This window comes from Stomoxys calcitrans, chromosome 2 (genome assembly GCF_963082655.1).
Source record: "Stomoxys calcitrans chromosome 2, idStoCalc2.1, whole genome shotgun sequence".
Lineage (NCBI taxonomy): Eukaryota > Metazoa > Arthropoda > Insecta > Diptera > Muscidae > Stomoxys > Stomoxys calcitrans.
This window is the reverse complement of record NC_081553.1, coordinates 21,648,518-21,673,826: the sequence shown is the minus strand read 5'-3', so window position 1 is coordinate 21,673,826 and position 25,309 is coordinate 21,648,518. Positions and strand designations below refer to the sequence as shown.

Sequence of the window (25,309 nt, the reverse complement as noted above, 5' to 3'; positions counted from 1 at the left end):
TGGTGTTGTTGATGTTTTTTTTTTGTGTTTTGTTACGTTTTATTGGTAGTAGTGGTACAAAAAAGGACTTCATTCTCCTCGGATGTATTTAATACATTTATACATATGTGTGTTTGTTGTCTGTGGAAATAACACGACGATAAAACTGATCGCGAGAATATATAAAAAAAAAATTTCGGAATGTTTTTTTTACTAAAGAACTGGAAATAACTTGACTACCATAATCGACAAAAAAAAAATAATCTTTCTTTACGCTAAAATTCAATATCGAAATATAAATAAATTATATATAAAGTTATTTTAATATACTCTTAGCGATTGACCTGTTGTCAAGTCGGCATCTTAAACTAGAAGTGATTTTGTGTTATTTTCCACTTTCTTTATCCCAAAAGGTCTATAACAGAGAAAATATTCTGAAAACATTGTTCATTTAAGCGAGCATCCTTCAGAGGCGGGCCGCTGACCCGCTGACTTTTTGGCTGGCTTGTATCTTCTCTCCTTGTCTTGATGGCTGCATCTTTTGATTGAGAATCGTAGTAGTTCATAGGTATTTACATTTTGTTTGCTTGAGTTAGAATTGCTGTTGCTGTTTTTAAAAAATTTGGTTGGTTGGGGGTTATTCTCTCAAGAATAACCTCAACTTAGACTTTAAGCTATCGTTGCCTTTGATGAAACCCCATGTCAGAGCTTAAAGCGATTTGAAGTTTGTGTGTTTGTTTTTGTCTGAGGTTCCAGGGGAAATCTATTAAGAGTTTGTTTAGAGTTCAACATGTTCACCATGTTTGTTGATCACTTTAAGGTTTTCCCTTTTTGGAGGCGGAGTGTCACGGGAATGGTTTTCCTCTACGGGAGCCGGTTGCTTGGGCGGTACACGGGTGGTACCGGCAGCAGGTTTTCTGGGAGCCGCTGTGGTAGTGCTGGGTTTAGCTGTAGTCGTGGGCTTGGGAGTGGTGGTTGTAGGCTTGGCTGTTGTTGTGCTGGGCTTAGCTGTGGTGGTGCTTGGTTTAGGTGTTGTACTGGGTTTGGGAGTTGTTGTGGTGGTGGTGCTGGTGGTGGTCGTTGTAGTGGTAGTGCTAGGCTTGCGTGTAGTCGTCGTGGTAGTGGGCTTCACTTGAGGTTTAGCTGTAGTCGCCTCCGTGGGTGGCTTCACAGCAGGTTCGATACCCACACCCTCATAACGCACATTGTTGATCTTTACATTGTGTTGCTGTTGCTGCTTGCTAGCCGGCTTGGGATTGGCCACACGTCCCAAATAACGATTGAATGGTGAGCCCAACAACAAATGATCATCGAATTCCAAAACATGCGAAATGCCACCCACACTCCTGTCGAAACCATGCAATGATCCCACAATATGACCATTCCAGTCCACCCGCACAATGGTGGTGCGTTTGGGATTCAAGAGCATTATACTTTCGCCATGACCAATAAAATGCACAAAACGTTGAGCAATCTTATTGGGATAGACATTGTTGATCAGTTTGAAGGGGTATTCGAACAAACTCAACATGCGAGCCAAAAACAAACGAATGCTGGGGAAGTTGGCAAAGATGTTGAAACCACTGGGATGCTGATCGTCGACTGAATTCACCATTGGCACCCAAAGACCCTCATTGTCGGGTGTTATATTATCGGGCAGACCAGGCAAACCATCGACAAAGACTTCATATTGACCGGCTTTGCTGCCCTTCAAATGGTATCTCCAAAGGCGCATAGCACCAGTCTCGGCAATAACCAAAAAGTCTTCTTGCGGGCTCAAAGCGATACCGTTGGCAAAGAACAAGTTGTCCATGAGAACAGTACTTTCGTTCTTGATGCGGTCATATTTGAAAACACTGAAAGAAAAATACCAGAAAAATTGATTTTATAAGAATTTGGGTAAAAAAAAATAAATAAAAAACAAGTAAAAAGGCATTAAGTTCGGCCGGGCCGAACTTGGGTTACCAACCACCTCGGTATCCAGTCAAAAATTGGATAACTTGAAGAACTCACTGTTTGAAATTTCAGCCAAAACGGGTAATAAATAAAGCTTTAATGGGCTTCAGTCCCCTTATCGGCAGATCGGTCTATATGAAAGCTATATCTAAATATAGTCGGATCGGTAACATTTTTGGGTCGGATGTTAGGAGGCTTAAAACTGCGCACTATTCCAAATTTCAGCGAAATCGGGCGATGGGTCTATATGGCAGCCATATCTAAATATAGTCCGATCTGAACCATATTTACGTCAGATCTCGGGAGGGTTAAAATAACCCGCTGTTTCAAATTTCGGCGAAATCGTGTAATAAGTAAAGCTTTTATGTGCTTCAGACCCTTAATCGGGAGATCGGTCAATATGGCAGCTATATCTAAATATGGACCGATCTAATCCATATTTAGGTCAGATGTCGGGAGGCAAAATACTCTCGAGCGTACTGTGTGAAAGATTAAAACCTAAAGTCAATGAGATAATTGGGCCCTATCAATTCGGCTTTAGACCAGGTAAATCCACCCTAGACCAGATATTCACACTGCGCCAAATCCTGGAAAAGACCCGAGAAGAGCAAATTAACACCTATCATCTCTTTGTTGAATACAAAGCCGCTTTCGATTCTCCTTTACGTTCAAAGGTATTTCAAGCCATGTCTGAGTTTGATATCCCTGCAAAATTAATAAGACTCTGCAGGATGACACTTGCTGATACGCGTTCCTCAGTAAGAATAGGAAAGAATCTCTACGAACCATTTAATACCGAACGAGGTTTCAGACAAGGAGACAGCCTATCATGTGATCTCTTTAATATCCTGCTGGAGAATAGATATGGCACACTAATCACAAGAGAGCACATGCTACTCGCCTATGCCGACGATATCGATATCATCGGAAGTAGTAACTGCAGCCTTTGAACGAATCGAAAGAGAGTCAGTGAAAATGGGTCTGGCAGTAAATGGAAAAGCCAAAAAGCCTTGCACAACCGAGCAGATAAAGAAAATGGAGAATGTTGGGAACCACCACTTTGAGATAGCCAGTAACTTTATCTACCTCGGCACCGCCGTAACCGAAACGAATGACACGAGTTTTGAGATAAAGCGAAGAATAATACTGGCAAATAGATGCTACTTTGGACTAAGTAAGCAGTTTAGAAACAAGGCCACCTCTCGAAAGACTAAGACTACACTTTACAAGACACTGATACTACCCGGCTGATATATGGTTCTGAAGCATGGGTACTTGTGAAAGCAGATGAGGCAGTGCTTGGAGTATTTGAGAGAAAGATTTTTCGTAAAATATATGGACCAGTTTGCGTTAACGGAGAATACAGGCGACGTATGAACCACGAGCTGTATGACCTGTATGACAACGATAGCATAGTTACACGCATCAAAATACAACGGCTGCGTTGGCTAGGTCATGTTGTCAGAATGGATGAAAAAGCTCCAGCAAAGAAGTCTTTTGAAGGCAAACACGGTGGTACACGCAAACCGGGAAGACCAAAAGCCCGATGGAAAGATCAAGTTGTGGGAGACACCTCGAAACTTGGTGTCAGAGATTTTAGAATGAGCGCAGAAGATCGAGGCGCTTGGAAAGCTATTCTACGTTCGGCTAGTGGAACAAATATTCTGTCATAGCCAATTAAAGTAAGTCGGGAGGCTTACAATAACCCACTGTTTTAAATATCAGCGAAATCGGGTAATAAATGAAGCTTTTATGGGCTTCAGACTCTTTATTGGGAGATCGGTCTATATGGTAGCTATATCTAAATATAGTCCGATAAGTTGTCGGGAAGCCTTAAACTACTCACTGTTTAATATTTCAGCGAAATCGGATAAAAAATAAAGTATTTATGGGCATTAGACACTTTATTGACAGATCGGTCTATATAGCAGCTATATTCAAATATGGTCTGATTTGGCCCGTTCAAAAACTTAACCAGCGTGCACCAAATAGTCGTATCTGTGCCAAATTTAGGCTCAATATCTTAATTTTTGAAAGCTGTAGAGTGATTACAACAGACGGACGGACAGACACACGGACATCGTTAAATCGCCTTAGTATTTTACTACGATCCGAAATATATATACTTTCAGTTGCAGAGTTCCTGAGTCTTGACACTCAACAGAATCAAGCAGATGAAATATAGAACACAATAAACAGCTAGAACAAAAACAATATGTGACTGTGCCAAAAATCAGCGAAATCGGATCGAAAAATAAACCGTCTTTTATGACCTCAAGAAGTCTTATTGGAAGATCAGTCTATAAGGGATATAAATCAAGGTATAGTCCGATATAGTCCATTTTCAAATATAGCCTGTCTATGGCAAGAAAACGATGTGTGCAAAGTTTCAGCTTAATATATAAATTTTTAAAAATTTGTAGCGTGATTTCGTGCATACCAACCCGCTCAAACCCATGGCAGCCGGTTGTACGTCCCGGATTGACACGATGGAGTTCTCCATCGGCAGGGGCTGCCGCCTGAGTGTACAACACTGCTACAACAACGACGACGATCAACCGGCTGCCATGGGATTGACAAAATGTCTTCAAATTTTTACTTAAATTTTTTTCTTCTAACGGAAGTAATTTCTGAACATAAGTGTGAATTTATTTATCAAAATAATTCTTTACAACTTCCAAACATCAGGCCTTTAGTTACAATGCACATTCGAAATTGGCCCTCAATCAAATTTAGCATAAGCATCCTGCAACTTAGAAATCAAACCATTATAGAACTTCATTTGTTCCTCAATCAAGGTTTTGAGAGTATCCTTGAAATGCGTCTCCCGTTGCTTACGAAAGTGAGACATTTCGGCTATAACCGCATATGTTATGACATCTGTACGACGATTGACATCAATCATTTGAGTGGGGGTCATTTTTTGTTCGGCCGTCAGACGTTCGCATTCATGACGCTTTTGCAAAGCTCCCTTGTGTGTGGTTAGTATATCCGGAAAGGAGTTCAACACACTGCGGTAAATTTGTAACTTATCGGCGAATGGTACCCAATCTAGTTTGGGTTGTTCCCCGAAATCCTTAGCAATTGCCGCATAGGTATCGCCTATGCTGGAAATGCACATTGCCAGAGATTTGTCCGTCTCTGGCGGAGGTTGCCTTTCTTCGTCCATGGCAATTGATCTGGAAAACTGATGGATAGCAAAGGCCACACGCTGAAATTCTTTGCGGCATTGATTCTGATATCGTTTGCTGACATCACTGGAGATGGCGAGCAAATTACGCACCGAACCATCCATTGCTTGTATAAACTGGGACCAGTTGTCGATTTGGGAATCCACATAGGAGGCTAGCAATTGTTTTTCAGGCGGCGATATGGCCCAGCAATATGATATGCCCACATAGGGATCACGTTCGGCCTTTCGTTTGCCCTGTTTCCAGACACTGTCATCGGTGCAGGTTAGAAAGTGGAACCATACCTCACATTTGGACAAAACCGGATGACGGCATATCCAATCCACAAACTCCTGCAGCTGTACACGACGATGCTCCACAAATTGATCCTCATACCTGCCCGACACTTGCTTATCGGGCAGCGGTGGAATGGGAATCAAGACAAACTTCTCCAGCAATCTCTGGTGTAACCAAACAAAATGCTTGAAACGACGTGACACCGATACATTGTTAAAGCTTGGTGTCAGCTGATAGGCTACAAAACTCTTCATGCCCTTGAACTTGGTCTCTTTCTTGGGGCTTGCCACCACTACGGAATAAAATTGATCACTGCTTTTCCATTGGAAATACTGCTCAGCAAAAGGCACAATATAGATCAATTCGTTGTCCAGGAGTTGGTTTTTGTTGCCATGGCCAAGAATAAATGGCTCAGCCCTTTTGCCAAACATGCTAGTTTTCCTTGTCAGTTTTGCGTTGGCCGCAGGGTCATCCATGTCGGGTAGTGTTGGCGGCAGTAGAATATCATCACCTCCAACCAGGGAAGGTTTACGTCTTTCACTTTTTTTGGGAACCTCATCAGGCTGTTCGATGGGTGTGTATATATCATCATCTTCAGTATCGTCATCATCCCATCTAGAGCTGGCTTTTGTTACGGCATCCAGTGGCGCTGAATAAGTTTCGCCACCACAACTTTGAGTGTGTTTTACATCTGCTGCTGACATAACCTCAACGTAGGCCTCTGGAAAGCGACCCACATCACCTCTAGAGTTTTGACCTTCCCACCAGCCCTCACCCACATCAGTTCGAGTTATCTGCAGCACTTCACCAGCATCAATGGAGAGCTCCGGTTGGCCAGGGTCCCCACGAAAATCATATAAAGCCCGTACATAGGAATTCATTGTGTTTTTTTAATTCCTTCTGTATTAAATTTTCTTTTATCCAATGAAATATGAAGCAGAAATCTAGATTTGCACTTTATGAGGCTAATGATTAAGAACTGTTGGTTTTCGAGTTCTTTTTTCTTGCTATAGAGTTCTAAACATAGATTCAGTTTTTTCTTGTAATGACTCATTGAAAGCGGACCTAGAGGAGAGAGTTTTTGTGAGGCCATTTAGGTTTAAGGCTGCATTGCATTCTGATAGTCGATAATAAAAACCACAAAGAGCTCAATTTAAGTTAAACTCTCTTACAAACCATTATGACAAGGAAAACATTTGGCACGATGGAGAGAGAGAGGGAGAGAATCGTCTTGTAGGCAAACCACAAACATTTGTGCTTGAGCCACTGAAAAATTCTTAAATGTGCGGTTTGTTGATCAAAATGATTAAAACGTTTCTCAAAAATGTTGAAAGTGGATGGGAAGGCTCCATCTTAACATAGAACCTCCGCCCGGCACGGAATAGCTGTGAGCATCACACGGGCTGGAACAATGAAGTCCGCCCTGTGTGGTGTTCGTTGCTGTCACGAGGTTAGCTGCGAGATACCGGGCCCGTCCATAGGTTGCGGATAGTGGATGCTCCATACGGAGTAGCTGCAGCAGCAGTCGCGGACAATTATTGGTATGAAGCGGAGAGTCTCAGTGAGAGGCCGGGCGGCACTGGCTCTTGCACAAATACTGAGTGCCTATGAAGCTCCATATGACAAGGCGGGTTATTGGCACCTTTAAATGACCAATGGCCGTCCTATGCCCGCGGCGATCGGTCCTTTGGACCGAAACGAGCTTGACGAGGATCGCCACCTCCACATGAAGATGTGGCTACAACAACAACGTAGAACCTCTGTCCGTCCATTCAAAGTACTTGGTACTACGAACATAGAAAGCAAAGTTGAAAGTTTCATTGAAATTTGGATGTAGAGAAAATTTTACTAAAATTTTGTCTCTAGTTCATTGAAATTTTATCTTTATTTAAAATTTCATTGAATTTTTGGCTTTAGAGAAAATGTCATTGAAGTTTAAAAAAAGTAAGAGCGTACTAAGTTCGACCGGGCCGAATCTTATATACCCTCCACCATGGAAAGCATTTGTCGAGTTCTTTGTTGTTGTTGCAGTAGCAGTGTGTGGTACACTGAGGCGGCAGCCCTTGCCGATGAAGGAATTCATTGGGTCAATCCGGTACATACAACGGTTGGGATTGTAAATGGGTCAAATCGGTCCACGTTTTGATATAGCTGCCATATAAACCGATCTTGGGTCTTGACTTTTTGAGTCTAGTACGCAATTCTCTTCCGATTTAACTGAAATTTTACACGCATTGTTTTGGTATCACTTCCGACAAGTGTGGTAAATATGGCTCAAAATCGGTTCATAACCTGATATAGCTACCATATAAACCGATCTGGGATCTTGACTTTTTCAGCTTTTAGAGGGCCCAATTTTTATACGATTTGGCTGTAATTTTTGCATGAGTTGTTTTGTTATGACTTCCAACAGCAGTGCTTAGTATGGCGCAAATCAGTACATAACCTGGTATAGCTGCCATATAAACCGATCTTGGGTCTTGACTTCTTGAACCTCTAGAGGGCGCAATTCTCGTCCGATATGACTGAAATTGTGCACGCGGTATTTTGGTATTACTTACAACAACAGTGCTAAGCATGGTCTAAATCGGTTCATAACCTGATATAGCTGCCATATAAACCGATCTTGGATCATGACTTCTTGAGCCGCTGGAGGACGTAATTCTCATCTCATGATTTCCAACAACTGCGCTTATTATGGCGCAAATCGATAAATAACCTGGTATAGCTGCCATATAAACCGATCTGGGATCTTGATATTGGTCATAGCTTTAAATTCCTTGCCAAAAAAAGGCAAACATACAACGTACGGTGCATATGGTCAACATGGGCTCCTCAAACCATTAAGTTGCAAACGTCCGCATATAATAGTGACGCCTTGAGGAATCAGAGTGTTGAATTGTAGGAGTTTGGAAAGTAATTTTGGTATATTTTTCATCAAGTGACCAATGGGTAAGTGCTAAGGATTCAACTGTTTGTAACTTTGGATATGAAGACCACCATAGCGCAGAGTTTAGCATGTCCGTCTAAGACAACTGAACGCTTGGAATCTAGTCCTGGCGAGAACATAAGGAAAACTTTCCAGTCATGGTTATCCCCTCTTTTAGGCGCCCTGGTAGCAGAGTTGTCAGCGTAGTCGAATTGCCAGAGCGTGAGTCGTGGGTTGGATTCCCATCAGAGGCCTTGGTCTATCGCTACTGCAAAGATCTGCCACTCTAACCTATCTCAAGGCTGGAGACTTTTGTGAGATACTATGCCATGTTAAATCCTCTCCCCAAAGAGGTGCCGTACTGCGGCACGACATTCCGACTCAGCTGTAAAACAAGTAAAAAGGCATTAAGTTCGGCCGGGCCGAACTTTGGATAGCCACCACTTCGGGTATATATGTAAACCCCCTTTCGTCACAATCCGGTGAAAATTGGATAACTTATGCACTCAAATTCGGCACGGACAATGAATGATCTAATAAATATAAGTCTCTGTTCAATTTTGTAGAACAAAATATTGGTCTTTTTGGCAGCTATATCCAAATATATACCGATTTAAACCATATAGGACACGGATGGCGAAAAACCTAGCAAAAATCACTGCGTCAAATTTCAGTGAAATCGGATTATGAGTGCGCCTATTATGGGGCCAAGACTTTAAATCGAGATATCGGTCTATATGGCAGCTATATCCAAATCTGGACTGATTTAGGCCAAGTTGCAGAAAACTGTCGAAGAGCCTAACACTACTCAATGTCACAAATTTCGGCGAAATCGGGCAATAAATGCGCCTTTTATGGCCCCAAAACCTTAAATCGAGAGATCGGTCTATATGGCAGCTATATCCAAACCTGGACCGATGTGAGCCATATTGTAGAAGAATGTCGAAGGGCCCAAAACAACTCACTGTCACCAATGTCGGCGACATCGGACAATAAATGCACCTTTTATGGGCCCAAAAACTTAAATCGAGAGATCGGTCTATATGGCAGCTATATTCTAATCTGGACCGATCTAGGCCAAATTGAAGAAGATTGTCGAAAGTCCTAACACAACTCAGTGTCCCAAATTTCGGCGACATCGGACACTAAATGCGCCTTTTATGGGCCCATATATGGCAGCTATATTCTAATCTGGACCGATTTAGGCCAAATTGAAGAAGATTTTCGAAGGTCCTAACACACATCGGCGACATCGGACAATAAATGGGCCTTTTATGGACTAAACCTTAAATTGAGAGATCGGTCTGTATAGCAGCTTTGTCCAAATCTGCACCGATCTGTGCCATATTGCAGAAGTATGTCGGTGGGCTTAACTTAACTCACTATCCCAAATTTCGGCGAGATCGGACAATAAATGTGCCTTTTATGGGCCCCCAAACCTTAAATCGAGAGATCGCTCTATATGGCAGCTATATCCAAATCTGCACCGATCTGTGCCATATTGCAGAAGTATGTCGAGTGGCCTAACACAAATCATTGTCCCAAATTGAAGCGAAATCGTATAATAAATGTGGCTTTTATGGGCCTAAGACCCTTAATCGGCGGATCTGTCTATTTGGGGGCCATATCAAGATCAAGATATAGTCCGATATAGTCCATCTTCGAACTTAACCTGCTTATGAACAAAAAAAGAATCTGTGCAGTTTCAGCTCAAAATCTCTATTTTTAAAGACTGTAGCATCATTTCAACAGACAGACGGACGGATATGGCTAGATCGTCTTAGATTTTAAAGCGGATTAAGAATATATATACTTTATAGGGTCGGAAATGGATATTTCGATGTGTTGCAAACGGAATGGTGGTGGGTATAAAAAGCAAAACAATATATGATATAACTGACCATATAGGTATATTCAATGTGTCCTGTTTGAGACATTGTCTAGCGTGTTCGGTGATAGCGGCAAAACTATTCTCACGCAGTATTGCCTCTTCTGTATTTGATGTAAAATGAATAGTAAGGGTTAACATAAGCTCTAAAACTTGCACAGAGCTATATTTAAGTGTATTATAGGAAAAAATGGAGAAAGTGCCAAATCGGTCTACAACCTAATATAGCTCCCATATAAACCGATCTCCTGATTTAATTTTTCAAGCCTCCAGAATTCGCAATTGGTACCCGATTTGTTTGAAATTTTGCATGATGACTTTTGTTAAGAAACACAATAACTGCCACAATTGCGACCCAAATCGGTCTAAAAGCTGATATAGCTCCTATATAAACCGATCTCCCGATTTAACATCTAGAGCCTCAAGAGGGGGCGATTATTATCCGATTAGGCTAAAATTTTGCACAATGACTTTTAAAAACTCCCCCAAGTATGGTCGAAATCGGTAAACAATCGGTTATAGCTCCCATATGAACCAATCCCTTGATTTGAGTTCATAAGCCTATCGAAGGCGTTTTCTATAACTGACGACTTTATCCTTGAATTGTGTTTTCCGTTTTACTGATTTTCGTCGTTTATGTTAAGTTTTGGAATTTGGTGTATTCAGGGGACTATAATAGGAACATTTTTTAACAAAAATTTGATATGCCAATACCAATTTAAAAGAATTTTTAATCCTGTTTCCAAAAAGGGACCAAAAATCCTTTTTTTTCAAAAAAAAACAAAAAAAGTTCGTGCAGCTGAAATTTAGGTGTCCATAATGGATAGCAAACCAACTTCAGTTACGTTGCCAATAGAGATGGCAAACTATCGATAATGGCAACATTCGATATTTTTGATAGTTTTAATAATAAATATGGATAGTGTCAATATTATCGTTAATTTCTCATATTTCAAATGAAAATAAGAAGTAACAAGTAAGTGCAAAGTTCATTCGGATAAGAATTGCGCCTTGTAGGGGCTCAAGAAGCAAAATCGGGAGATCGGTTTATATGGGAGCTGTATCAAGCTATTGATCGAGTCACACCATATTAGACACGTATGTTGAAGGTCATGAGAGAAGCCGTTGTGGAAAATTTCAGCCAAATCGGATGAGAATTGCGCCCTCTAGAGGCTCAAGAAATCGAGATCCTAGATCGGTTTACATGGCAGCTATACCAGATTATGCACCGATTTGAGTCAATCTTGGCACAGTTATTGGAAGTCATAACAAAACACCTCATGCCAAATTTCAGCCAAATCGGATGAAAATTGCGCGCTCTATTGGCTCAAGAAGTCAAGATCCAAGATCGGTTTATATGACAGCTATGCCAGATTATGAACCGATTTAAATCATACTTAGCACAGTTGTTGGAAGTGATACCAAAATACTACGTTGCAAAATTTTAGTCAAATCGGACGAGAATTGCGCCCTCTAGAGGCTCAAGAAGTCAAGATCCATGATCGGTTTATATGGCAGCTATACCGGATTATGAACCGATTTAAATCATACTTAGCACAGTTGTTGGAAGTGACACCAAAATACTACGCTGCAAAATTTCAGTCAAATCGGACGATAATTGTGCCGTCTAGAGGCTCAAGAAATCAAGACCTAAGATCGGTTTATATGGCAGCTATATCAGGTTATGGACCGATTTGAGCCATACTTGGCACAGTTGTTGGATATCATAACCAAAACACTTCGTGCAAAATGTAATCAATCGGATAAGAATTGCGCACTCTAGAGGCTCAAGAAGTCAAGACCTAAGATCTGTTTATATGGCAGCTATATCAGGTTTTGGACCGATTTGAACCATACTTGGCACAGTCGTTGGATATCATAACCAAAACACTTCGTGCAAAATGTCATTCCAATCGGATAAGAATTGCGCCCTGTAGTGGCTCAAGGAGTCAAGATCCAAGATCGGTTTATATGGCAGCTATATCAAAACATGGACCGATATGGTCCATTTACAATACTAACCGACCTACACTAATAAGAAGTATTTGTGCAAAATTTCAAGCGGCTAGCTTTACTCCTTCGAAAGTTAGCGTGCTTTCGACGAACGGACGGACGGACATGGCTAGATCGACATAAAATGTCGCGACGATCAAGAATATATATACTTTATGGGGTCTTAGACGAATATTTCGAGTAGTTACAAACAGAATGACGAAATTAGTATACCCCCATCCTATGGTGGAGGGTATAAAAATCTGTATATTTAAGCAATATTAATACACAGGCCAAATAAAACCAAGGTTAATGAAGTCAGTTGGAAGTCATGAGAGAAATCATTGTACAAAATGTTAGCCTAATCGGATGAAACTTGCACCCTCTATATGAGCAATTTATCTTAAAAGATACATTTAGTGTCGGATAGCTTATTTTTGTTTAGTTTTTCAAAAAAATTTAACTTTTGCGATAGTATCCATCGGAGAGATATCAATCGATGTTCAGTCAAAAAAAAAAAATAAATACCGATAGTGCCATCTATCTATTGGGTTGCCCAAAAAGTAATTGCGGATTTTTTTAAAGAAAGTAAATGAATTTTTAATAAATCTTAGAATGAATTTTAATCAAATATACATTTTTTACAATTTTTTCCTAAAGCAAGCTAAAAGTAACAGCTGATAACTGACAGAAGAAAGAATGCAATTACAGAGTCACAAGCCGTTGAAAAAATTTGTCAACGTCGACTATATGAAAAATCCGCAATTACTTTTTGGGCAACCCAATATATTTTGCCAGCTCTAGTTGCCAACTGGCAAATTTTTAATGATAATTTTCATTTCTTTTTTGAATTGCTTACTTTTTTACAATTTACTTAGTAGCTGAATGTTCAAAATACTGATATTGACTGCACTTAACAAAAATTTCCAACATTATACAAATTTTTATATCAAGGTTTTATTAACTGGCAACACAACTGCAGTAGAGTTGCAGTCTATAATCGACCCATTAGCTGTTTTGATTATGGAAACTTCACTGAAGAAAACTGAAAAAGAATTAGGGCAGCCCAAGTCGAACTTTTTTTTTTTGATCCACTCTGCTGAAAATTTCAATTTTGACAGTGATTGCTTCATTTTTGCCTCTTAATTAAAACTAACGATACAAATTTTTATTGTTACAACTTTTGGCATTTTAGCTAAAAAAGTCGATATTGGTATCGACTTTGTTAGTGAAAATTATACAATCGATAATTACGTCTTATATCTGTAGATGATGGTAATAATTTATATTGTTACAACTTTTGGCATTTTAGCTAACAAAGTCGATACCAATAAGGGAAAATTACACTCTGCCGAAAATTTAAATTTTGACAGTGATTGCTATATTTTTGCCTCTTAATTAAAAATAACGGTACAGATTTTTATTGTTACAACTTTTGGCATTTTAGCTAACAAAGTCGATACCAATAAGGGAAAATTACACAATCGATAATTATGTCTTACATCTGTAGATGATGGTAATAATTTATATAGTTACAACTTTTGGCATTATAGCTAACAACGTCGATACCAATAAGGGAAAATTACACAATCGATAATTACGCCTTACATCTGTGGATGATCTCATTATATGTTAATATGCACTCAAGTTGAGTGCATATTAACTATCATTAGGATTTAAATCGTATGCAAATAAATAATCACAACTGCCCGGGTATGAAAGTGTATGAAAGCTGAAGAAGTATAAATTCTTTATCATCACTTGCAAGCACATTTTACGGGTAAATATTTAAAATAAATCATAGACAATAAGATTTTATGCCCTTTGCTTTCTATACGGAATGACCTTAAACAGATCTATTTTCTATTTTCTTATAAAATTTCATTGCCATCAAGATTAGGTGTAAATTTCCATTCTAGGCCTATGCTTCATCATAATTTATCATACCTTTATCATCCATCATAATCATTCACCAGCGTTTGCAGTTGCTTTGCTTTGACTATCAAAGCAAACATCATGTATGTATAATCATGGTGACTACCACTATTCGAAAATAAAATGCTCCCCAAAAAACACTTTTTGTAGACTTATGCATTTGAAAAAAGTGCTTACCTATTGAATGTTAAAAGACAAGGTTATCTAATCGATAGACCCACAAAAAACCAAAGAAGCTAGATCTTAACCAGCATTTGTTCCACCAAACTCCCCGCCGCTTGCCCATAACTTGTTCAAACACAAAGCTTAGAACAAAGCAACGAAGCGTATACAAAAAAAAAACAAAAAACAAAACAAACAAAGCCAAAGAAAATAACGCTGAACAAGAATTAGACAGCAGCAAAGACCATTCTAGTCACTGAAATGCCGCGAGAGAGACAGAGAAAACCAAGCCAAAGGAAAATAATTAAAACATTACTCACCGTCCGGAGGGATTAGCAAATGAGGCAAAGACCAAATCTTGTAGTCCAAAATCAGAGGTGGAATCGGTAAAGTAAATGGTGCCTTGTTTATCTACAGCCACATCGTTGAAAACTTTGGCAGGGCGATCAACACCTTTGCCGGGCAGTACTTGTTGTGGTGAAACTAGAAGTTTCTTTTTGTGCGTTCCCAGGTCAACCTGCCAAATGCCATAATAGGCATCGGCTATAAGCAAATTATTGCCCTGTGTATCGAAGACCATGCCCAGAGGTCGACCACAGCGAGATTCCTCGGTTATGTCCTCTGTGGAAAGAGAAAAAAGAAACCAATATATGCATTCCAATCCCAATGACTTTGTTACCTACCGCAAGGTTGTCCCAATTTAGTGACATGTGTAATATGACCGGCATTTATTTTAATAACCTCACCGCCATGAATGCCCATGTAAATATCTCGATTTTTTGCTATCAAACATTCTGGGCCATAAACACGACCCTCCAGCAAACGTTCCGCTCCTTCCAAATGATAATTGGGCTCAAGAGCTCCAGTTAAAGGTCTGGGATTTGGTACTCTACAATGGATTCCCAAAACAAGGCATTGTATATCTTTCTTGTCTTTATCTCATCAGCAATACTTACGTGAATTCCTTGAATGGAAAGGTGGTACGTGGCGGTAATCCAGGTAATAGAATAACAATTAGGAATACAACCATGAAATTCATGATTCTTAAACCCAAACCGTACAGCAAACCCATAATGATGTCTTAATTATTTACTTCTATATTTCTAAATGATAAGACCCCTATATGAAGATAATGTTGATGATGACACGGTACAAGATACACGGCAGCAATGCGTTGCACAGTAGAAAGTATGGCAGATAAAAAGAAAGTTAAGTCAAGAAGACGCCAATGTATAAGATGGCCTAAGTCTAAAAGTCCATCATTTGTGGGACCACGACGACGAAGACAACGACTTACCGATCGTGTGTTTTTCTAACAGCAAAAGAACAACGTTGACCGCAAGACGAGAAGGGCGTTTATGATGACGATGAGATAAACCGGAATATTTTTTTTTTATTAATTGCACTTTCTTTTGACATTAGCCGGCTGGCGTTGCCAATCGTACTTCATAGGCTCTTTTCGGGAAAATATTCAACAACGTAACGTTAACGTAATGCTAGAGGTTGGCTAAGGCTAGTTTTCTTAAAAAACTAGTACTGACTAGTACAGCTTTTCAAGCGGAATGCTGTCAAACTCCATATAAAAAAACGACTGCGAAACGTTGGCTACAAATAGGCAGACAAGTAGTACTCTGTTCATAGTGAGGAAAATGGTAAAAAAAAACACAAAGTGGCAACACTTAAACCATTTTTGTATATTTTATTGGTTTCAATGGTTCGTTTTTCCTTATTTATTTTCAAAAAACTAAATTTAACAGAGAAAACAATAAGTGCAGATAAAAAAAAACGTGTTTTAGTATGGAAACATTAACTGCTATCAAATTTCGCTTGCGGAACAATTAAAAATTTCAGCGACTATTCCGAAAGCAGATAAGAATACCAACCCTTAGCCCAACAACAGTCAAAACTCATTATAAGAAAATGGTGACCAAGAAAATGCGAACACATTCGGTACAAGTGGTAATGGGGCCGAATTACCGCATACGTGATCGAGTACGTTTTTGTATCGAACGAGAATTCGTCGCGTATCGAATGGATGTATTACCGCAATCGCATGGCGAAACAATTAAAGGTGGTCTCATTTGTACAACAACCACAAATCATATGGTGCAATCCGGCATCTTGCCATCAAGCTGGTAGTCGTTTTGGCAACACACGAAAACAACCTCGGCAGACATATTGCTGCCCAGCCTGCATTTGACATTACGAGTTGTAAATTACCAAGTATTGGGTTGCCCAAAAAGTAATTGCGGATTTTTTAAAAGAATGTAAATGCATTTTTAATAAAACTTAGAATGAACTTTAATCAAATATACTGTTTTTACACTTTTTTTCTAGGCAAGCTAAAAGTAACAGCTGATAACTGACAGAAGAAAGAATGCAATTACAGTCACAAGCTGTGAAAAAATTTATCAACGCCGACTATATAAAAAATCCGCAATCTTTTTGGGCAACCCAATAATTGCGGATTTTTCATATAGTCAGCGTTGAGAAATTTTCCGCAATTACTTTTTGGGCAACCCAATATATACAAATTACCAAGTATATACTTTTACAGGTAGTTGCAGTTGCTCAACAACAAAATATTGTGAGCACTGTCACAATCATGATTCACTGAATAAGGTTAAGCCAAGCGATCAGCCGATATACTTTTTTTTAATATTTGACAGTACTTGGCATTGAGGATGTCAACTTGTTCTCTTTTTACATTCATTCTTTGTTTACGTTTTCTCCTATATGATGACATTTTCAATCGTCAGATTTGACATCCTTAATGATGTTTATGGGGCCTATCCACTTTATGTTTTTACATGTGACCTAACCTTCTATTAGTGAATCCTGTGTCACAATCAGTGCAGCTCTGACTTTGTGTATGTAACTAGTTCGCGCCAATTTTCGTTGTTTGTGTGTGCTATGGTACTTAACTATAATACACACACACAATCAAAATTCGTTGACAGATAGTGTACTTCGCGAGAAAAAATTGTACTATCTTCCAAGGCGGATTTAATAAGGTGGTCTCACGCAAACAGCTGTTAACAGCCGGCCAGGTTTGACGGTATTAAGATGTTAGATTTTTGTTTGCATTCTCTTTGTTGTTATCTTCTTTCTCGCATATTCTCTGCTCATTTACGCACACGTATAAATACACGCATACAAATTTCATTGTGTGCGTTGGAATAACGTCGATCAACTTGATGACCAGATGTCGGATTGCACCAAATGATTTGTGGTTGTTGTACAAATGAGGACCCCGTTGCGGCTATGAGACTTAAGGCGATGGGAGAATGGATTGAGGATGGGAGCAGCTCATACCATCGCGGTATAATCGAGGCGACGATAGGAAACCTGGAAAGAAAGGAAGAGGTTTCCGATCGGATACCTGAGATGAACTTTTGGGTTGAGTGCAAGACTTTGCTGCCAGCGGCACAGTTTTGGACTGACGGAACCCTGGTACTGCCGTCTGGAAGATCATGTTACACGGATGGATCAAAGCTAGAGGACATAGCGGGCTTGGGGGTTTACATTGAGATCCCAGCGACTGAGAACTGTTTTAGACTGTCTAACCATAATACGGTCCTGCAGGCGGAATTCCGGGCGATCACGGAATACGTGAAGTTTTGTGGTGCTAACGCGAGGACGTCGAGTGTGAACATCTTTACCGACAGTAAAATTGCCATAAGGGCAATAACAACCAGGACGGTAATGTCACGAACGGTCTTGCAGTGTAAGAAGGTGATAAACGCCTGTCAAAATCCGCATCGCTTGTGTGCCGGGCCATAACGAAGTAAGGGGAAATGAAAGGGCAGACGATTTGGCGGTGAAGGCCAGAGGACTGCCGTCAATAAACTTGGTTAACCCGAAGCCATTCGGGTCGACGCAGTCCGAGTTAAGGGAGTGGACGTGCAAAATTGTGGAACAGCAAAACGGTCGGTAGGACGGCGAAAATCCTATGGGGGATCCAGATCGTGAGAAGACGAGACTATTACTGAAAAGAAGCAAGAAGGAGGTCAGTTTAGCTATTGGTATCATAACGGGACTACGAGCTCTCTTTTGTAAAATTGGTTCGGATGTGTAGGGCATGCGGGGAAGATGATGAGACGTTTGAGCATTTCCTTTGTCATTGCCCGGCTTTCGCGTCTAAGAGATACCGGCACTTGGGTGGAGACCAATACCAGACATAAACCAACTTAAGGGAGTGGTATTGAAAACAATTAAGGATTTTGTACAGGATTCACTGAATAAGGTTAAGCCAAGCGATCAGCCGATATACTTTTTTTTTAATATTTGGCAGTACTTGGCATTGAGGATGTCAACTTGTTCTCTTTTTACATTCATTCTTTGTTTACGTTTTCTCCTATATGATGACATTTTCAATCGTCAGATTTGACATCCTTAATGATGTTTATGGGGCCTATCCACTTTGTGTTTTGCATGTGACCTAACCTTCTATTAGTGAATCCTGGATTTTGTAAGTAGCACGGAATTTTCTTTTGAGAGGTTACTTTATAGTTTTTAAAGCGCACAACAAGACGATTGCTGGCTTAAGTGTATGTCCATAGCGGCATGGGGCGGATTAATATGTGCACCCTCTTTTCAACCTAACCTATCATTGAGATTTTTGTAGTGTTTCAAATAAGTAACTGTGAAAAAACATGTGTTTTCACCGGTGAAAGGCGAACATAAAACCAGCCAAGATATACTCATTTACAGGTAGTGGCAGTTGCCCAACAACAAAATATTGAGTGCACTATCTGTCAAAATCAGTGATTAGTGCAACTCTGATTTTGTGTATGTAAAAATAGAAGGAATATATTGATGAAAAGTGTTCGCTTCGCTTGGCTAGGAAAGGACCTTTAAATAGAAAATTAACTATATTTTATAAGATCGTTATGTAAACTTTATGTTTCTGTGTTTATTATACATCTGCCGCCAAAGATATTCGTTTCCATTATGCTCATTCGTTGTATGTATTTCACATGTGTGTGTGTGCTCATAATCAGCTGTTATAAAAATAATGCTGATTTAAAGGAAATTTACAAGAAAGTAAATAAAAAATCAGTAAACATCAATTGAATTACATTCGTTGTATACATCGCGTTTGTTCTTCTTCAAAATGGCTGAGCAGCGCACTGTGGCAGAACTGTTGGGTAAGACAAAACACAAAGGGGCAAACAAGTAAGTTGGATTTATTCCCTCAATATATATAGGGGGACATTGCAGCGAAGATTACGGCGCAACGACAATGGACCAAGATCAAGTTACTGTCGATAGTAGGGAAGGCACAAAGCATTATTCACGTTGCAGCAGTGCGGGTAGTATACACACACCGAATTCTTCGCCCCACAATACAGGTGAGTGAGTCTTTTTGTTATGGCGGCTAACACTTGCATACAAATGTGCTGACTCTACGGTTTTACAGATGATGACGAAGACAGCGGTGATAACTGTAGTGGCCGTGGGGGCTCAGCAAATGCGTCCACTCTTAGCTATAAGGAACGTAGGCGTGAAGCCCACACCCAGGCTGAGCAAAAACGTCGCGATGCCATTAAAAAGGGCTATGATAGTCTCCAAGAGCTAGTTCCCACTTGTCAGCAAAATGATTCAGCTTCGGGTTACAAATTGAGTAAAGCTTTGATTTTACAAAAGTCCATTGACTACATTGGATACCTGAACCAGCAGAAAAAGAAGCAAGAGGAGGAGAGTGCTGCCCTACAAAAGGAAGTGATAGCTTTAAGGATTATACAAAATAGTTACGAGCATATGCTGCAACATCAACAGGCCAATCCAGGACCTGAAGAAGAGCGTCTAACTGACGAGGCCAAATTTCAAGTGGTAAGTGCATAGTATACTCGTATACCAAAACATTTCACTTACATGCCATATAGAAAACAATTGGCAAGCCTTTTCACTTTTCTTATTTTTTTAAGTTTCAAGCGGTTATGGACGAAATGTTTGAAACCTTCCAACACATACCCATGGACAATTTTAAACAATTAACTACAGGCGTAATTCCCTGGTTGGAAGAACATTGCAAACCTCATATACTGAGAAATATTTTAAGTAGAACGCTACAAGATATGTCCCAGCAATCGAGTCACCAAAGTATGAGTGTTGATCAGCAAGATAGTGATGGGTTTAGTTGATTGCGACGAGGCAGCCGCAAACTTACAATTCAAAGGTCTTAATGATTTTTAAAAAATTATGTTAAATAGGTTTTTAATTCTTAAACTTTTAGTTAAGCATCATGCAATATAAAAAACTAAAAAAAAAAGTCAGGGCAAACGTATTCCTTTGTAAGAACATAAAAAAAAACTATTTGTAGAACCAAACCGTCTGTGAAGTACATATAAATCCGAGTTCGTTTCTGATTCAGAAAATACTTGGAAAAAAATATATTAATAGATTTGTAATAAAATCCAAATTTGGCAATTTATAAAAAAAAGAATTAATAAAATTCTGTAGAGCAAATCTTTTCTTTAATTAAGATTTTGTGGAAAAATCTTGGACATTCAAAAGATCAAACACCAACTAGACAAGCGAAATCGCGCAAAACAAAAAATTAAGGTAGTTAGCCTTTAAAATAATATCTTAGCCTAAGTTTGTTTATGTTAATTTTAACAAACTACTCCTCCTAAGTGGAAAGTGCATGGGCAAAAATTGCATTTTTACTGCTCCTAGCTCTTTTTGGCAGATCATTGCAGATAATTAGGTTGATTGATTAGTCGCCTCATACTCCTGCACCAAACAATCGACTACATCATGTGAATCAATGAATTCCGAGAGATCTTAAGTTTATATAATTGCCTTAAAGCATGTTCGAATAGGGAAAAATATTGGTATGGTTGGCCAACATGAGATCAGAAACACGATGACTGCTCTGTACTTAAGGCGATGAACGAGATGATGCTAACTGAATACTAGGGTATGCATTGTACCAGTTTATGTTCCAATGATTTGTGTACTTGCGCGGGTGACTCTTCACCTTGTATGATATTTAAAATCGTATTGTAACAATGATGATTGGTTATGTGCTCAAGGTGGAAATATTAAATCACATAACGACGAATATTAAACCAGATCTTGTGCATGCACACAATAATGAGCAATAGTGGATGTGCACTTGCCCATCGCCCATCAAGGTGATGGAAAGACTGCCAATGCCATAGCAACCGGTTGTACGTACCGGACTGACCCGATGGAATCCTTCATCGGCAAGGCCTGCCGCCTTAGTGTACATCACACTGCTACAATAACAATAGCGGCACTACGCGAATTTCCAAAGGAAAGGTTGGTTGTTTTAGCAGTGGATTGTTTCTCATCCATTCGACTGCCAATTAAGTTTTGGCAGATTTTCATCAAAATGGATGGAAAGACTGCCAATCCCGTGGCAACCGGTTGTATGTACCGGATTGACCCGATCGGCAAGGGCTGCCGCCTCAGTGTACAACACACTCCTTCAACAACAACAATAACAACAGCGGCATTACACGAATTCCCAAAAGGAAAGGTTGGTTTATGTAGCAGTGGGTTTTGTCTCATCCATTCGTCTGCCGATTAAGTTTTGGCAGATTTTCATTAAAACTTTTTGAATTTTTTGAAGTGATTACGAAATGGCCTTACTTTTGCTCAACGAGGCTTATTTATGGAGCTATATCCATTTGAAGTTTTCCCAGTGAAAAATTAATGTTTTGGCCGATTTTCATAAAATCTAAAATTTGTGGAAGTGATCACGAATTTACTTTTGCTTTACGAGGCTTTGTTAAGGAGATATGGCCATTTGAAATTTTCCAAACAAAGAAATTTATGTTTTGACGGATTTTCACAAAAATTGTGAATTTTTGGAACTGATCACGAATTAACCTTACTTTTGCTCTACTAGGCTTAATTAAGAAGATATGGCCATTTGAAGTTTTCCAACTGAAAAACTAATTTTTTGTCCAAGTTTTCATCAAAATTTGGAATTTTTGGAAGTTATTGCGAAATAACCTTACTTTCACTCTACGAGGGTTAGTTAAGGAGATATGGCCATTTGAAGTTTTCCAACTGAAAAACTAATTCTTTGTCTGATTTTAATCAAAATTTCGAATTTTGGGAAGTTATCACGAATTAACCTAACTTTTGGTCTGCGAGGCTTAATTAAGAAGTTATCTTGATTTGAGGTTTTCCAAGTGAAAAATTAATTTTTAAGCCGATTTTCATCAAAATTTCGAATTTTTGGTTTTGTTTGTTTGAATTGGCTGATCTAAAAAAGAAAAACTAAATGTCTTGACTTGCTTAGCAAATATTTTAAATACCTTCAATTGGGAGCAGATATTGTCATGTCCTTTAAAAATGCCGTGCTGGGTGTGTTTTGGGATGGGGAGACCCCAAGGCACCTGAAGCTAAATTTGCATATCAAATTCGTCACTGCACCTCTGAGGCTAAAATTTTTTTACCTTTTATTTGATACCCATATTTGCCAATAGGTATTATGACAAGTAGGGTTCATATCGGTCCATAACATAATGTATGTCCTATATATGAATTTGAAAAAGTCATTCATGGGGGATGGTATTGAAGATTCGGCCCGCCCGAATTTAGCTCGCATTTACTTGTTTTTATTTCACCAAAAAATGCAAGCAAAGCTGTATATGTAGCTATTTTGAAGTCAGCAATATAAAAGCTGACCAAAAGTATATTTTTAAATTGGCATGATGTTAAGTGATTGAATGATGAATATCGAGTAATCGTATGAAAAACCGAATATACACACTGTGCTACAAAAAAGGAAACTATACGATTGTTGAGAGTCTTTGATGAAATCTCAGCTTAAGTCGCAATTGTTTTCCGATTGGTCTAAACTTTGCACCTAGTAGTCTGTGCTAAGCACGGTCCAATTCGGTCTATAACCAGATATAGCTCCCATATAAATCTACCTCAAGACCGAATTTCCTGGTGTGTGTTGGCAAAACGACGATCAGCTTGATGACAACATGGCGGATTGAACCATTTGATTTGTGGTTGTTGTACGACTAAGACCACTTTTAATTGTTTCGCCATGGTTGCCATGGTGAAGTCATGTGAACAGCTGAGTATAATTTTTTTTACTTCTGTTTTGATTTTGCAGTAAATCTAAATGTCAAAGGGTTGATATCACAAATGTAATATTTTTCTAAAATTTTATAAAGATGTTCTACTTGATCCGATATTCCACACATAAGCAACAAGTTATAATGATGAAAATACGAATATAAACACACATTTTTAGAAGATAAGTTGTAAAACAATTTTTTTTTCTAAAACTACTTTGACATTTCAATTTAAGGCATTTGTAATTGATTGGCCAGTCGACCGAACCATGCATTACCGAGAAAATTCATTTTTCGCCCGAACCATTCGTATGTGGAACCGACTTCCGGCTAATGTCTTTCCCACCGGCATTGACCTCCAGAAATTTAAGACAAATATCAATAAACACTACACCCTCTTTCCCCCCTCCAACCCTTAATTTGCCAAAAGCCAACGCAATGCACTGCAACAAATGATTGTTGGTTACGTGAAAAAAAATCTAACCAATATCCAATTCAGGATTCACTGAATAAGGTTAAGCCAAGCGATCAGCCGATATACTTTTTTTTTAATATTTGGCAGTACTTGGCATTGAGGATGTCAACTTTTTCTCTTTTTACATTCATTCTTTGTTTACGTTTTCTCCTATATGATGACATTTTCAATCGTCAGATTTGACATCCTTAATGATGTTTATGGGGCCTATCCACTTTGTGTTTTTGCATGTGACCTAACCTTCTATTAGTGAATCCTGTATCCAATTAGAATTTTCAATTTCTCATGAGCTTTTTACACGGCACATCATGATCGTACTCATCGTGTGTACGTATTGCGCCATCTTGCTGCGCTAATACAAATTTCGCTTTAATTAATTGCCAATGTAATTAAATGCCTACGTAATGGGCGCCAATCAACTCTGTTTCAATGATGATGTGTTTCGATGTTTGGCTTTTGTTTGTGTTATGGCAAAGAATAGAGTCTGTCGGATTTCGCAATAATTTAATAGGCATTTTAGCTGCAAGTCATTACTAGGCAACTACAAATCATATGGTGCAATCCGCCATCTTGCCATCATGCTGATCGACGTTCTGCCAACGCACTCAAAGAAGTTTGTGAGCGTGTGTGTATACATGTGCATACATGAACATGAACTGAGAATATGCGAGAAAGAAGAAGACAACAAAGGCAATGCAAACAAAAATCTGATATCTTAATACCGTCAAACTTGGCCGGCTGTTGACAGCTGTTCGCGTGAGACCACCTTTATAAATCCGCCTTGAACATCATTAAGGGTGTCAAATCTGCCGATTGAAAATGAATGGATGTAAAAAGAGAATAAGTTGCTAAAATTAAAAAAATGTATGTCAGCTGATCGCTTGGCTTTACCGTATTCAGTGAATCCTGATTGCTGTGCAGTAATGAATTAATTAATTGAATTAAATAATTAATTAAACACTATGCAATAAGCATGCGTATTACGGAGCTAGTTTGTTGGAGTCAGCAGAAGTACTATTTCCAGGGTCAACTAGCTACTCCAATGACAAACCCATGTTGAATTCACCAGTTGCTTCAGGATTCACTAATAGAAGGTTAGGTCACATGCAAAACACAAAGTGGATAGGCCCCATAAACATCATTAAGGATGTCAAATCTGACGATTGAAAATGTCATCATATAGGAGAAAACGTAAACAAAGAATGAATGTAAAAAGAGAACAAGTTGACATCCTCAATACCAAGTACTGCCAAATATAAAAAAAAGTATATCGGCTGATCGCTTGGCTTAACCTTATTCAGTGAATCCTGCAGTTGCTTATACTGAAAGTAAACAAAGGTGGTACTAGTCCTCATTACTTTAGAGCTAGTGCATAACCAGGTGGAACTAGTGGTCTGGACTACTGGCTGTAAACTGAGCATTACAATCAAAATCTTGAAAACATGCTATGTCAAA

The 25,309-nt window shown here is 39.1% G+C and overlaps 3 protein-coding genes across 3 annotated transcripts; 1 reads left to right on the top strand and 2 right to left on the bottom strand.

Annotated features, from left to right (window-relative positions):
- On the bottom strand, positions 1-15,712 carry LOC106086700 (adipocyte plasma membrane-associated protein Hemomucin). Its single transcript, XM_013251471.2, has 5 exons — positions 15,606-15,712; positions 15,265-15,427; positions 14,992-15,197; positions 14,629-14,929; positions 1-1,835 (listed from the first exon to the last, which is right to left on the bottom strand). The coding sequence occupies exons 2-5, from the start codon at positions 15,378-15,380 to the stop codon at positions 758-760; spliced, it is 1,701 nt and encodes a 566-aa protein (XP_013106925.1). The 5' UTR covers positions 15,381-15,427; positions 15,606-15,712; the 3' UTR covers positions 1-757.
- LOC106086699 (sorting nexin-18) lies at positions 4,560-6,468 on the bottom strand. The gene has a single exon (XM_013251470.2). It carries the CDS (start codon positions 6,281-6,283, stop codon positions 4,658-4,660), a length of 1,626 nt encoding a protein of 541 aa, XP_013106924.2. The 5' UTR covers positions 6,284-6,468; the 3' UTR covers positions 4,560-4,657.
- A 3,560-nt stretch (positions 15,713-19,272) lies between the features above and the next one.
- Positions 19,273-20,772, top strand: LOC106086697 (max-like protein X). Its single transcript, XM_013251467.2, has 4 exons — positions 19,273-19,458; positions 19,519-19,662; positions 19,731-20,143; positions 20,239-20,772. Exons 1-4 carry the CDS (start codon positions 19,425-19,427, stop codon positions 20,452-20,454), a joined length of 807 nt encoding a protein of 268 aa, XP_013106921.1. The 5' UTR covers positions 19,273-19,424; the 3' UTR covers positions 20,455-20,772.
- The last annotated feature ends 4,537 nt before the right edge of the window (positions 20,773-25,309 follow it).

Excerpts from the sequence above, each read along its gene's own strand:
- LOC106086699 (XM_013251470.2), bottom strand. The coding sequence starts at position 6,283 with ATGAATTCCTATGTACGGGCTTTATATGATTTTCGTGGGGACCCTGGC.
- LOC106086700 (XM_013251471.2), bottom strand. The coding sequence starts at position 15,380 with ATGGGTTTGCTGTACGGTTTGGGTTTAAGAATCATGAATTTCATGGTT. Across the intron at positions 14,930-14,991 it reads TAAATTGGGACAACCTTGCG|AGGACATAACCGAGGAATCT; the intron begins GTAGGTAACAAA and ends CTCTTTCCACAG. Across the intron at positions 1,836-14,628 it reads TTTGCTAATCCCTCCGGACG|TGTTTTCAAATATGACCGCA; the intron begins GTGAGTAATGTT and ends TTTTTCTTTCAG.
- LOC106086697 (XM_013251467.2), top strand. The coding sequence starts at position 19,425 with ATGGCTGAGCAGCGCACTGTGGCAGAACTGTTGG. Across the intron at positions 19,459-19,518 it reads CACTGTGGCAGAACTGTTGG|GGGGACATTGCAGCGAAGAT; the intron begins GTAAGACAAAAC and ends CAATATATATAG. Across the intron at positions 19,663-19,730 it reads TTCTTCGCCCCACAATACAG|ATGATGACGAAGACAGCGGT; the intron begins GTGAGTGAGTCT and ends ACGGTTTTACAG.